The following is a 15128-nucleotide window of genomic DNA, read 5'->3' as shown; positions in this document are numbered from 1 at the left end:
ACATATTATTTGAAAAACAGAGGGGAGGCAGACGCAAAAAAAAGAGGAAAAAGAGGAAGAAAGCAGTTGGTTCGAGTAGAGAGCTTTTGGGTTCAACACCTACTCATCTAGATATTCTTATTATTCGGTTTGAATTTATTTGTTTTCGTTATGAATTCATTATTTGAATTTATTTATTTTGATTTGTTCTTGAGTATGGTTGTTGGCTAAACCCTTATACCACCTAGGTTTATGATGAACTTTTGTTGACGTTGGATTTTAGTTTGGACTTTGCTTTTGTTATGGTTTATGATTAAGTAAGAGGTTTCTTGTTTTTCTCATTCGATACATATGTGTGTTTAGGATTGTTTGGTGAATTTTATTGTTTCACAATTTCCTTGGTAATTGTCTGTCATATAATATGATTCTGTTAGGTCATATACTGTGTGTTTTTGACTAGTTTATGGTTGATTTGCAATAAAGCCATAGGAACAATATTAATAAATCAAATAGATCTAAGTATGCTACTAATCTAAATAGCTGAGAGGTGATAGATTATATGATAAGTTTTGGTTGTTTAAGATTGCTAGATTTAGTTCTTCGTAAGGAGTCCGTCTAGGTTTGATTTTTCAGCATTGTTTATCTAGTCGAGTGAATACTTTAAACTACCTTTGATTTCTGCGCTGTAAGGTAGGATTTCTTATAGAGGTACTTATCATAAAATAATTAGCGATCGTAAGCGAGTCTAATTAAACTGGTGTTTTTAAGAATTTAATAGGGATCCATAGGTGTCTTCTTGAGAAGGGTCAGGGGTCCTGTTCGGGTTTTCGTTAAGTGAATAATTTAAGATCCCAGTTCCATAACTTAACATTTTCCAACTAATTGATAATTGATACATTAGGGAATCTAGCCTAGGTGGTTGTTTATCATTATCTGAGTTAAATCCAAGTCATAAGTTAAGTCGTTTTCAGTTTTATTAATTAGTCTAATTTTAGTTTAAATCTTATTTCTTTAGTAAAACCCCCAAAAATAAAATAAATAAATAGTCGCGTCTGTAATTGAGTCTAATTTAGCTAGTTTACGTAACTTAAAGAGTCTCGTGGGTTCGATATCCGGACTTACTTAGTTGTACTAGAGTCGACCGGTTCACTTGTCGGTTAGTAGTTTTAGCTAGGTTAAGAGTCTAAAATTTATTACTTAGTGTCTAAATTAGCGTGTTTTTATATAACTACTTTTAGCACATCACTCACACAAAAGGTATAGTTATCATACATTCCTACAGTAATATAAAATAAAGTATGTTATGGCATCAATTGCTACTTAACAAATAATAATCCAATCTTATAACAGAATAAACTAACATTGCAGTTTTGTAGCGACTCAAAAAATGTTTATCCGTTAACTACTTCACTTCATACTCGAATGCTCATAGTATTGATCACAATCGAAACATGTAACACATAAGCAATCTACTCCATTTTTCTGATTACCTGAAAAGCACGTTAAAGTAGGTCAACTACAAATAGTTGGTGAGTTTCATAAGTTTTACCAAAATCAATTCTGCGTACTACACGGTCATAGCTTGTAGGTACGTGTAGCTTATAGGTACGTGCGTATGTAAGAAAATGTAATTACGTGTATATATGTATTTCTGTATCTTTGTATGCACATATATATGTGTATAAGTTTATAATAAAATTTGAAATTACAATAAAATCGTGACTGTTCGTTCGTAATACGTGCCTTCGTTTACCATTGTGCCCCCCCCCTTCCGCCTACAACGGTTCCCCGTAAATTCAACCACTATGGCCCCCTTCCGCCTACATTAGTTCCACATAAACTTAAACATTACACAGTATATACACAAATAATTAGTATTTTCTAAACTCAGTATTTCCTACATCTATTCACATAATGTGTATACACAAATATTTATATATACACAAATGTAGTATTTATTATGTATCACCAATCACTGTGGCTCCCTTCCCGCCCACAACATAATATAATCACAATATTTTCTTGACACTCATGTCATAATCAAGTTAGTTCGTTTAATAAGTTGCAACAGAACTTAGCTCATAGGCCATACTCAACTTTGGTTTATAAGTTGCAGCAAAACTTGGCTCATATGTCATACTCAACTTTAGTTTATAAGTTACAACAGAACTTGGCTCATAGGCCATACTCAATTTTGGTTTATAAGTTGCAGCAGAACTTGGCTCATAAGCCATACTCAACTTTAGTTTATTACTATTGTGGCTCCCCTTCCACCCACTATAGTCCCATGATCATCACAGATCACGCTATCCCCATGATCATCATAGACCACGTTATTTCCCCAACCTGTTGTGTTTAGCATTATATAGCGTATTTGTATAAGCAGATTGTCACGTATGATTTCATTATGTTTTGGCATTCGTAGTATTTCCATTTAATATATCAATCCCGATAATAATCACCTTTCATCAGCACGTAGTTTATCATTATGTTTATAGGGACTTTTCATATATGAAGGTTCAGGTATTTTACGTTCTGAACCGTTTTCAGATAGATAATGCATATAAACATGCTTTTCACCCCAAAAGTTCATAAAACAGTTTAAAGGGTGGGGTCATGAAACTCACGGTTTTGTAGGCAATCAGTGCGAGGTCAGTCGGGGTCCGTTTTCCTTGCTATCACTTAGTCCCTTTAGTTAATATTATAATAATATTAATATTTTAATATTATTATAATCTTTATACTAAGCTGGGCTGTATAGCTAGTTTGGGCATGGTTGTAACACCCAGAAAGTGTCAATAGGCTTAGATTGTGATGTTGTTCAATGTCTGATGTTTAAAATCGAACTTGGCTCAGTTTCCACGTTTCACCAGCTGGGCCAAGTTGCTCGTTTATGCGTTTGGAAAACAGTTATGGGGAAGTAAACTTGGGTAAACGTGTTGGTTGATAAATGATTAAGTTATGAAGAAAGATCACGTGTTAGGGGTTTGGATTAGCTACAGTGCTCGTTTCCGTTTATTCAGTTTGATTTGGAGAAAAATGCGCAAAATCTATCCAAATTGTTCGGATTTCTCACAAAAAGTTCGTTTTTACATAATAAATCCAAAAATATCCTTTTTGATCACTCTAGATGTTCTAATGTTCTAACATGCTCGTTAATCACGAACTTGTCGGTTTTCGTCAGAATTAAATCTGTTTAATCTTCAAATTGACACAATTAGTTATCCGTTAATCATTAGATTATGAAAATTTAGAAACTTATCAAATAAAATATGTAGATTTTTATAAAAATATTCTGGAATTATTTACTGATTTATAAATTTATAAAAAATCATTTTATGTGCTATAATTAGTCCGAAAATCATCCGTTTATACCAAATGATTTCCGAAAAATCTGCCAATGATGCTGGAACATTTCTGCCCAAATAATGAAATTCAGAGGTTAGAACACGAACTGTGGAGCTTGGAAATGAAAGTAGCGGATCATCTGGGGTATACAAACCGCTTCAATGAACTGGCTCGCTTAGTACCCTAGTTAGTAACTCTTGAAGACAAACGAATTGAACGTTATGTTTAGGGTTTTGCCTCAGAATTGAGGAGTTTGGTAAACTCTGTGGGCCACACATCGTTTGAAAATGCAGTGACTCAGGCTGGTGTTGTGACTTTCGATTTAATAAGAAGTGGTGTACTGAGAAAGGCTGGAGAATCAGTGGGTATGAAACGAACCGACTATGGGACGAGATCGCAAGGAGGGCAACCAAGTAAACCTGCACGTCCAATAATAAGAAATTATGCTATAACCGGTTCAGATACGAAACAAGACAGGTACAAGGGACCCTTGCCAAAGTGCGATAAATGTAATTACCATCATGTGGGAGAATGCAGATTGCCAGTATGCCAGAAATGTAGTAGAACTGGGCATTATGCCCCAAATTGCAGAGCAGGTGCAGAAATTGTGAACCGACCAACCCAAGCAACTCAACCTCGTTGTCCACAACCACCTAAACCTCAACCAATCCGTCAACAAGCTATTCAACAAACCCCAGCCGCAACAACCTACCGTGCCTGCTATGAATGTGGCAGTACAGAACATATTAGAAGAAACTGCCCCAAGTTGAATCCAAGAGCAATTACTAGACCGAACCAAGCATCAACTTTAAATGCGCCTAGAGGACGCGCGTTTGTAATTGGGTCAGGAGAAGCACGACAAGACCCGAATGTGGTGACAGGTACATTTATAGTCTCTGATCAATATGCTTCTTTATTATTTGACAAGGGTGCCGATAGAAGCTTTATTTCTACTAGCCTTGGGGAATATGCCAGTTAGTGAACTAACAAATCCTTATACTATAGAACTCGCTAACGGTAACTCTATAACTGTCAACCAAATAGCCCAAAACTGTTTCATTATTCTAAATGACCACTCATTCCTTATTGACCTACTCCCAGTAGAGTTAGGAAGTTTCAATGTTATTGTCTGCATGGAATGGTTAACCAAGTATAAGGCAGAGATTGTGTGTAATGACAAGACAGTTAAAATTCCCCTTTCGGATGGTGAAATGAACGTGGTACAGGGAGAGAAGTCTGGTTTGATATTACCTCTCGTGTCCCATCTCAAAGTGATGAAGTGTTTACGCCAAGGGTGCATGGCGTTTCTGGCAAATGTAACCATAAAGAACCCTAATGAGAAACGCATAGGAGAGATCCCCGTTGTACGTAAATACCCTGATGTCTTTCCTGACGATTTACCTGGATTACCACCGAACCGACAGGTTGAATTCCGTATTGACATAGTCCTAGGATCAGCCCCTATTGCTAAGGTACCTTATCGATTGGCACCCTTTGAAATGCAAGAATTATCCAACCAATTACAAGAATTGTTAGATAAGGGTTTCATACGTCCCAGCTATTCTCCTTGGGGAGCACCGGTGTTCTTCGTAAAGAAGAAAGATGGAAGTTTTAGAATGTGCATTGATTACCGGGAATTAAACAAAGTTACCATAAAAAACCGATACCCTCTTCCATGAATAGACGACTTGTTTGACCAACTTCAAGGGGCAAATTATTTCTCAAAATGTGACCTCCGATCAGGTTACCATCAAGTCAAAATTCGAGAGGAAGATGTGTCAAAACAGCATTTCGAACTCGTTATGGTCACTATGAATTCTTAGTTATGCCTTTTGGGCTGACTAATGCACCCGTAGTTTTCATGGACCTTATGAATCGAGTTTGTAAGTCGTACCTCGACAAATTCGTTATTGTATTTATAGATGACATTCTAATATATTCAAAAACCAAGGAGGAACACGAGTAGCGTTTACGAACTATCTTGGAGCTGTTGAGGCAGGAAAAGTTGTATGCCAAGTTGTCAAAATGTGAATTCTGGCTACATGAGGTTCAATTTTAGGGCACGTTGTTAATCGGCATGGAATTCATGTAGACCCGAGCAAAATTGAAGCCATTAAAAATTGGCAAGCCCCAAAGTCACCGAAAGAAATCCGCCAATTTTTGGGATTACTTGGGAATTACCGGCGCTTTATTGCTAATTTTTCCAGCATAGCCCAACCTTTAACCCTTTTGACTCAAAAAGATCATGCTTATGTTTGGGGAGAAGAACAAAAAGCGGCTTTCCAATTGCTGAAGCAGAAACTATGCCAAGCCCCGATACTAAGTCTTCCAAAAGAAACTGATGATCTGGTAGTTTATTGTGATGCATCCCGGAAAGGCTTAGGATGCATACTTATGCAAAGAAACAAAGTCATAGCATATGCTTCTCGACAATTAAAGGTGCATGAGAAGAATTACACCACCCATGACTTGGAACTGGGCGCGGTTATCTTTGCACTTAAAATCTGGAGGCACTATTTGTATGGCACTAAATGTACAGTATACACCGACTACAAGAGCCTACAGCACATTTTCGACCAGAAAGAACTAAACATGAGGCAGAAGAGATGGGTAGAACTGTTGAATGATTATGACTGTGAAATACGATACCATCCGGGCAAGGCTAACATAGTAGCAGATGCCTTAAGTAGAAAAGACAGAATCAAACCACTAAGGGTCCGAGCACTTGGATTGATCGTCCAAACTAGCCTTACTGGACAAATCCGCGTTGCCCAAAACAAAGCTTTAAAAGAAGATCACTTGGAAAATGAAGACTTACATGGGACTGAACAAAACTTTGAAGAAAGAACCGACGAAATTTTATACTACAAAAGCCGAGTTTGGATTCCCACTATTAACAATTTGCGGAACATGATCATGGACGAAGCCCATAAATCCAAATATTGCATTCACCCAGGGACAGATAACATGTACAAGGACTTGAAGGAGTATTATTGGTGGCCCGGTATGAAGAAGGATATAGCCACGTATGTTGGTAAATGTTTAACTTGTTACAGGGTTAAGGCTGAATATCAAAAACCTTCGGGAATGTTGCGCCAACCAGAAATACCGCAATGGAAATTGGAATAGATTACCATGGATTTTGTAACACACCTTCCCAAAACCTCCCGAGGAAATGATGCGATATGGGTAATAGTTGACCGATTAACCAAATCCACGCACTTCCTTCCAATTCGTACCACTTACACAACCGAAAAACTTGCTCACATTTACATCAACAAAATCGTATCCTGACACGGCGTACCCGTTTCAATCATCTCTGATCGTGATAGACATTTCACCTCTCGATTCTGGCAAGCTGTGCAAGAAGCCTTGGGAACCCGAATTAACCTAAGCACCGCCTACCATCCCCAAACCGACGATCAATCCGAGCGAACCATTCAAACCTTAGAAGATTTGCTTCGCGCTTGTGTACTAGACTTCGATGGGAACTGGGATCAACATCTTCCACTGGTTGAATTTTCGTACAATAATAGCTATCATAGTAGCGTTCAAGCGGCACCATACGAAGCGTTGTACGGTCGAAAATGTAGATCACCCCTGTGCTGGACTGAAGTTGGAGATACCCAAATTACCCGATCTAACTTGATTCAAGAAACCACTGATAAAATCCGTAAAATCACTAACAAATTAAAAATGGCCCGAGATCGACAGAAAAGCTACGCTGATGTTTGAAAAAAACCGTTGTCTTTTGAAGTAGGTGATAAAGTATTCCTTAAAGTATCCTCATGGAAAGGCGTCATTCGATTCGGTAAGACTAGGAAACTAGCTCCGAGATACATTGGGCCGTATGAAGTAATTTCTAAGATCGGTCCTGTAGCCTACCGACTGAAACTTCCTCCAGAGCTAAGTTCGATTCACGATGTCTTTCACGTTTCGAACCTGAAAACGTGCCTTACCGACAAAACCGAAATCGTGCCACTAAAAGAATTGAACATAAACGAAAAACTAAACTTTGTAGAGGAACCGGTGGAAATATTGGAAGGGAAAATAAAACAATTAAGACACAACAAAATTTATCTGGTAAAAGTTTGGTGGAATTCAGAGGGGACCTGAATTCACGTGGGAGCGAAAGTCCGAATTTAAAAAGAAATACCCACACCTATCTCCAAATAAGGGCAAAGTTGAATAATCAAATTTCGTGGACGAAATTTTCTAACAGGGGGGAGAATGTGACAATTGAGACAAAACCAGGTACACCATGTTATACAGTTACCGATTTAACGATTAAACGCGTATTGCGTAACGGTTGAACGATTAACCGAACGGGTCTGGTTATGACCCAAATATCCCGCGGGCTATCTATAAGTGATATACGTTTAATATAAGCTAATATATTAGTATTATGGCCTTAGTTCGATAGCTAACGAGTTAAACAAAAACATGCTCGTTTAACTACCCGCTTTAGATTTAAATGTGAAAGATAGTTAAACACCAAGCATTGTATCATCCGTTAAGTCGAAAAAGACTTACCAAACATTTATTTGAAATGTTTAAAGCGATCCGTGAAAATATTTTCGAATTATACAAATGTATACTATGTTTTTACTATTTTATACAAAAATAGTCGAAAAATACTCGTTTTCGCGCTGTTTGACGCACCCGATATTTTTTTCACACCAAAAACCGGACCCGAAATAAATTTGGAGTCAGAATTTCACGCCCAGGCATGAAAACCAAGATAAATGGGCTAAAATGGGGCCTAAGGGGAGGCCCAACCCTTGCGCCCACCATTTTTTTTATTTTTTTATTATTTCGATTATTATATAACAAACTTCATGTATAAGCAACTAGATATTTTCTAACATCAAAATTCAAAATTTCTGGACCTTTCCTCGTGTTCTTCAGCTCAGCCCCAAAGAAACCTAAGTAAGTTTATTAAACTCATCATTTTTAACTAATTTTAATGATGTTTAATACCATATAAACATGAGTTAATTGACAAAAATCATTTCTAACCATGTAAAAATCCTAACAATGGTCCATAAATATGTTTTGATCATACACATGGTTAGGAACCTAGTTTGATATTTTTTTGGCCATAAACACGGATTATAGGGTTTAAACGGCGTTTTTACGGTCCAAAAGTTCGGTTTAACACCTTAGCCGAAACCCTACGTTAATGGGTTATTATGTTGATAAATCTTGCTTGGTTTGTGATATAAGACTTGTATCTAGCCTTCATAGAAGCACAAAATCTTGAAACCTTGATTAGAAAGGCGAAAACAAGCCAAACCCGCTAAGATAATACTGAATCACTCGTTTACGGGCTGTCTAGGTTAAGGTTGTGATGTATATATTTTTAGGTCTTGAAATTATGCAGGGATATCAGGGACAATATCTTTGAGTCCCTGTTCAAATTTGTTGATTTTTCGACCATCCGTTAATATTTGGTGAATTTATAACCGAATTGGGATGTTTAATTGGGAAAAATAGTTAAAATGCTTGAAAAATTATGAAATTTTGTGGAGAACTTAGATTTGGTATTTTTGATCACATATGAAATTTGGAATCATTTGGAAAAGGTTAGGTGTGTTTTGTGCATATGCGTTCATATAAGTTTTTATAGTCGAATTTGGCTCGAAAAGAATATTGAACAAGGTTGTTACATTCTGGAATTGATACAGATAGTTTTGGGATATAATTTGAGCATCCAGGAATTTTTGTGGAATTTTTGGAAATCGTTTGGGATAAACGGACGATTTTCAGGCTAAATATAACTGATAAAATGAATTTTTATAAATTAATAAATCAGTATTTCCAGAAATATTTTTATAAAAATCTACAAATTTTATTTGATAAGTGAATAAATTTTCATAAATTAATGATTAACGGTTAATTAATAATGCTAATTTGAAAATTAAACAAAATTCAATTCTGATAAAAACCTGCGGGAATATTAGAACACCAAGAGTGATCAAAATTCATATTTTTGGATTAATTATGTAAAAACGAACCTTTTTTGAGAAACCTGGACAATCCGGATAGATTGTGCGCGTTTCTCCTCAAATCAAACTGAATAAACGGAAACGGGCCCCGTAGCAGACCGGGAACCCCAATGTGTGATCTTTCTTTATAACTTAATCATTTTATCGACCAACACATTTACCCAAGTTTACTTCCCCATAACTATTTTCTGAACGCATAAACGAACAACTTGGCCCAGCTGGGGAAACGGGAAACTGAGCCAAGTTCGGTTTTAAGTATTAGACAATGAACAACATCACAACTTAAGCCTATTGACATTTTCTGGGCATTCCAGCTATACCCACATTAGTTATACAGTCCAGTTTAGTATTGAGATTATAATAATATTAAAATAGTAATTTTATTTTAATATTGATTATATGAACTAGTGATAGCGAATCGAACAAACCACGAGCTGACTCAGTACTGATTATCTACTAAAATGTGAGTTTAATGACCCTTCTCTTTAAACAATTTTATGAACTTTTGGGGTGAAAAGCATGCTTGATTACATATACATATATGAAATTTGTAATGATATGAATTATTTAAGTGCTAACACACGAAAGTCCCCACTAACACAGTGATTAACTTCGAGCCGGTGGCTTGTGAATATTTTTATTGGTTTGACAAACCCAAACAGAGTCGACCTGGTTTCCGTGTCACATAGCTTCGTTTGGACATGACCATACTTATACAAACAAGCTATGTAGTGTTTAACATAGCTACCGGGGCATGTTGTGGGCGGAAGGGGAGCCACAGTGGTTGATTGGGCGTGGGAAATGGATGCACGCAGCACAAACAGTCAAGGCTTCACTGTAGCTTAGCATAATTACATCATTTACATACATACATATTTATATCATAATTACAAGTGTTAACTTGTGAATATTCATAACTGTTTTCTTGAAACTCGTGAAACTCACCAACTCCAGTAGTTGACCCATTTTTAAACTGCTTTTCAGGATTATCAAAGTTGGAGTAAAGTGATTTCTTGCTATCTATCGTGGAACGTGCTTGATGCTATGTGAATAGACGCAAGGTTATTAGTACGAATAGAATAGTTTAACGAACATATTTTGTTGTAACACCTAGTTTGTAAACAAAGATAGATCAATGTAATATAATGTAAATTAGTTTGTAATATTTCTTTATAAACAATGTTATTGATACCAGATGTGTCTGTTTCATTCCCGTTTACGCTTCCGCATTGTGCTAGTCGGGATGTGATAGAAGTTGCTCAGAAAGCAGTTCGGCAACAATCTCGTTCCATGTTATTGATCTAAAACAAATATGTCATTTTTGGACCAACTTAAGTTAAACATGTGTGAATTGAACATACGTAACTTCCATCCTTAATTATATCATCTCAAATGAAAACATCACAGAAAAATTAAACCATAATAAAAGCCGCCAAATGTATTATAAATTCACGCATAGATGAAAACATCGCAGAAAAATCAAACCATACTAAAAGCTGCCAAAAGTATTATAAATTCACGCACAGATAAAAACATCGCAGAAAAATCAAACCATAATAAAAGCCGCCAAAAGTATTATAAATTCACGCACATATGAAAACATCGCAGAAAAATCAAACTATAATAAAAGCCGCTAAAAGTATTATAAATTCACGCACAGATAAAAACATCGAAGAAAAATCAAACCATAATAAAAGCCGCCAAAAGTATTATAAATTCACACACAGATGAAAACATCGCAGAAAAATAAAACCATAATAAAAGTCGCCAAAAGTATTATAAATTCACGCATTTATCAATATATAAAATAAAAGTTAACTTTTGTGTTAGAAAACATAAAGTCAAACCAAAATTAGCATTAAAAAGTCGATATACCAACATATCATTGCCACAATTATTATCAAAAAAACATAATAAGAAGAAACCAAAGATGAAATAATTTATCCATTTTGGGGCTAAATCGAAATCTTTATAATTTAAAAAGAAATTATAACAAATTAAGATGCTGGATTAAAAAGGCTGAAATACTATCAAAACCAAAAAGACTAAAAATACCCTAAATAATGAACTAAAAGATCCAATAAAATAACAAATAGAGAGTTCAATGAAAAGTAGGAGAGTATACCTTGAACTGAAGTCGGAAGGCATAACTATAAGGCTGGACTAGAAAAACTAACAAAGTCAAAATCCGAATACCAACAAAGAGGTCAAACAGTCTAAAGCACTAAACTTCATGATTAAAAGAAATCACAGAATCATTGATAATAACGAAACTGAAGAGCAATATATGGATTCGAGAAACCAGTTATACCTTGAACACTATGTTAACAAAATTTCCACAAATCTCGTGTTAAACAATATGATGAACACTATGTACTGCTCTTCATAAAAAATATTATGCTTTAAAGTTACAATTCGAATCAACAATAAAAAGACAAATAAAAAAACCTAAAATCAAACTTGAAATTCCCTTTGACGTCTTGTATTATTCGGTCGATGCTAAACAAAATCGATGTAAAAACACAATTATTAAAGAAAAGAAATACCACAACGATCAAATCTAAGTAATCAAGAACCCAATTCAAAAGATGCTAAAATTAACGAACCCTAATTGTAGCTGAGCGTTAAATGAGGGTATCGATTTAAAGGCTTAAAACATAATTGCGGTTAGTTTTTATGATTTAAATGTATAAGAAGATGGAAGATTGTTGACAATGATACCTCGAAAACAAAAGACGATGATTGATATTGTTGATTGTGTATCACCGAATCTGTAAACGATAGACAGGATTAGTATTGTTGAAGACGATTGAATATGAAGATTTAATAACTGGTTTGTTGACGGTGAATGCATGGTTAAAGATTGGTGGCTGACTGCTTTATGAAATAGTTTGGAGAATATTTTAAGTCTGAGCAAATGAACAATTGAGAATGAAGAAAGAGAGAATTAATATATTTGGGATTATACTAATTAAATTAAAATAAACAATAAATAGGAAAATTACACATGGACAAAGAATGAAATTTGGTAGAAAGTTAGGGGAGGATTTGGTGGAGAATCCACTGTTTTATTAGATAGGAAGATGTAGGTTAAAATTATTTAAATTTCCAACGTTTTGTTTTAGTTACAAAAATTATATTATGGTTCTGAAGTTTAGCAAAGATAAAATACTTGATAACAATAGGATTAACTGTTTGATCATTGTGAATATTTGTGAGTGTGATCGCTCAATTGTGTAAGTTACCAGCTTTAGTAGTTCTTTGTAGCTTTCATGATAGCGTTGGATTTATATAAGTCATCGTTGCTTCAGAAGGAGAAAGCAAAGGTCATTCAAGCTATTTGTTTGATTAGGACCTAACGGTTGTGGAAAAAAGAGGAATGCGTTAGTACACTCTGGAATTTCGGTTCAACTTGCGGCCTTAGTGGAAGAGATAAAGGTATTGGGTTTTCTTTGGATTGAGAATAGGGGGAAGTGGGCTCTCTTAGGATAGGTGGTGTAGATTTCAATTGTGACGGGTGTTGTGGGATGGGGGTCGGGTGGTATTTTTGGTTTTGTTTTATTTGGTAGCATTTGATATACGTTTTGGTGATTGTATTGGTGTGTCTAGTAGTTGTTATCGTTTTAATGGAAAGTTTTTTATGTTTTTTAGTTGGTGGTTAAAAAAATGTTCCATGGGAAAACTAACCTGAGATCAATAATTTTAGGTTATGATAGTAGCTAAACTTTGATAACACATTTGGTTTTGCTCGTGGTCCATAATTTTTAAAGCACACGTATGAAGGGTGTTGTTGCTAGTTGCTACAACGAGTATAATGACAATGAAGGTATGGTAGTCCAAGAGTATGATACTAACAGAGCTTACTAACCTGCTAAGATCAAAGAGCGAGACCGGTTAGTCTCACCGCAGGAGGGGGTCTCCTGCGATCAGCCTCCGGCTTGAGAATCAGTAATTTGATACGAATAAGAGGTGATAAGAGAGTAAGTATGAAGAGAGAATATAGAGAATACGATAAGAGTGAATGAATAATACCGTTGGTGAAGCCCTCCTTTTATAGGCAATGCAGAAGCTAATTTGGGGAAGCTTAAGCTTCTTAAAGAGAAAGTGTCAACTCCTCTTTCAGCATGTTCAAATAAGTCATACCATTTTAGTGTAACTTGCTGTCTACTTTTGTCTTTCCATGTCGACATTTGTGCTTTATGGCAAATTTCAGCTTTATGTCACATCAGATGTTACTTTTCTAAGATTTACTTTAACAAGGAGCTTCCCTAATTAATCTAGAAACTTTGGTGATAAAGCTTCGAGCTTCCTGGCTTAGCAGCTTGTGTATGACAAATATGTCGATTACATCATACTCTGTTGCGGTTACTATTCTCCCTGCTGTAACAGGTTCATAGATTTATTATTATTCATGTTTTATATTACTTACATGAAGAACTAATCAACATGTTGTTCATCTAGGAAACGTCGACTCTCATTCTACTTCAATAGAGCACAAATCTGAATGTTCGAAGGGAAATGAGTTCGGCCGATTTAGGAAAATATACTTTTGTCATGTTAAATTTGGTCGCACTAAAATTAATTAACATGAATTGAAATGAGTCATTTTATTTGAAAAAAACAACCACCAAAATAGATTCACGGGCTATACTTATTATTATGGCAGTTATAACGATGGTTATTGGTTGCCATGAAAGACACTATACAAGAGGAAACGGCGACGATGGTAACAGTGTTCGAATCAGCTGTGCTAGTGACAGCAGTGATGCTGATTGTGGTATACGTAATGCGACGTGAATGATGGTGGTGGTTATGGTGTGGAGAAATTTGCGTCACCAGTGGCGGTGATTTTGTGGTTTTTGGTATAGTGGTGGTGGTGGTGGTGGTTGTGTCGATGGTGTGGTGGTGGTTGTATACTTGTGTCGATGGCAGCCAACATTAGAGGTATAGTGGCGACAAAAAAATGGTCGCCAGTGTTGCTTAACAGTTTGGATCCTTTTTAAGCTATTAAGGTTTGGTTGGTAGCCTCTTAATGGTCATTAAGAGGCTATCTCTTAATAGCTCATAACCTCTTAATAGTTAATAGGTAGCCTTAAGTCTGAATGGTTAAGAAACGACTCATTTTGAGCTTGATTGATATACTAAGTATGCCATTCTTACCTATTGTTTAAAATGAGTCTTGTCCATTCTTACCGTTGTTTAATTTGCATCGACCCATATGAACCTGAATGTATATTTCAAATCAACTTATCTACTAAATAACAAGTTATGATTGTCAAGCTTAATTACAACTGATCATTAATCATGACTTAACATGTTTATACATTATATTCATCATTATATCATGAACGTCTTTGTTCTCAAATTCATGATCATGGTGTTTGAATTTTGTATCTCAATTTACCATGTTTTCTTTCGGTCATGTTTTGGCTCAAATATACGAGAGTTAATCTTGACATTTTATCTTAGTTGACTTTGTGTTCATCATAACCGTTCAAAACCAAAATATATACGTCGATTGGTAATGAATTTTCAATGTGTTGGGTATAATGGAAACTTTCCACGATTTTAATCTTCAAGTGAATTAAGTTTCTCATTAGAACTAAGATTATGATGATACATAGGGTTGTGCAAATGACAATAACCAGACCGGGCCGAGTTAAACCCGACCCGAGAACCGAAAACTTATCTAAATGAGAACCGATGGTTGGACTTTAACATAAATTTCGGGTACCCGGTTTTTCGGGTTCGGTGCTTCAGGTAGACCGTCAAAGACCAAAACCGATGATGTTT

At 35.7% G+C, this 15128-nt stretch overlaps 1 protein-coding gene across 1 annotated transcript in view; it reads right to left on the bottom strand.

Annotated features, from left to right (window-relative positions):
• The window catches only part of LOC143619390 (ATP-dependent DNA helicase Q-like 4A), a 37119-nt gene extending 23594 nt beyond the window's left edge, over nt 1–13525 (bottom strand). Inside the window, exon 1 of the mRNA XM_077091334.1 lies at nt 13368–13525. Within this exon, the coding sequence (XP_076947449.1) occupies nt 13368–13525 (158 nt within the window). The remainder of the gene's footprint in view (nt 1–13367) is intronic.
• Nucleotides 13526–15128: the final 1603 nt, after the last annotated feature.

Source organism: Bidens hawaiensis, unplaced genomic scaffold (genome assembly GCF_021521415.1).
Source record: "Bidens hawaiensis isolate Kalapana, Puna unplaced genomic scaffold, B.hawaiensis_p1.1 tig00002438_1, whole genome shotgun sequence".
In the NCBI taxonomy this organism is placed as follows: Eukaryota; Viridiplantae; Streptophyta; class Magnoliopsida; order Asterales; family Asteraceae; genus Bidens; species Bidens hawaiensis.
Note: the sequence above shows the minus strand (reverse complement) of the source record. Positions and strands in the feature narration are given on the sequence as shown.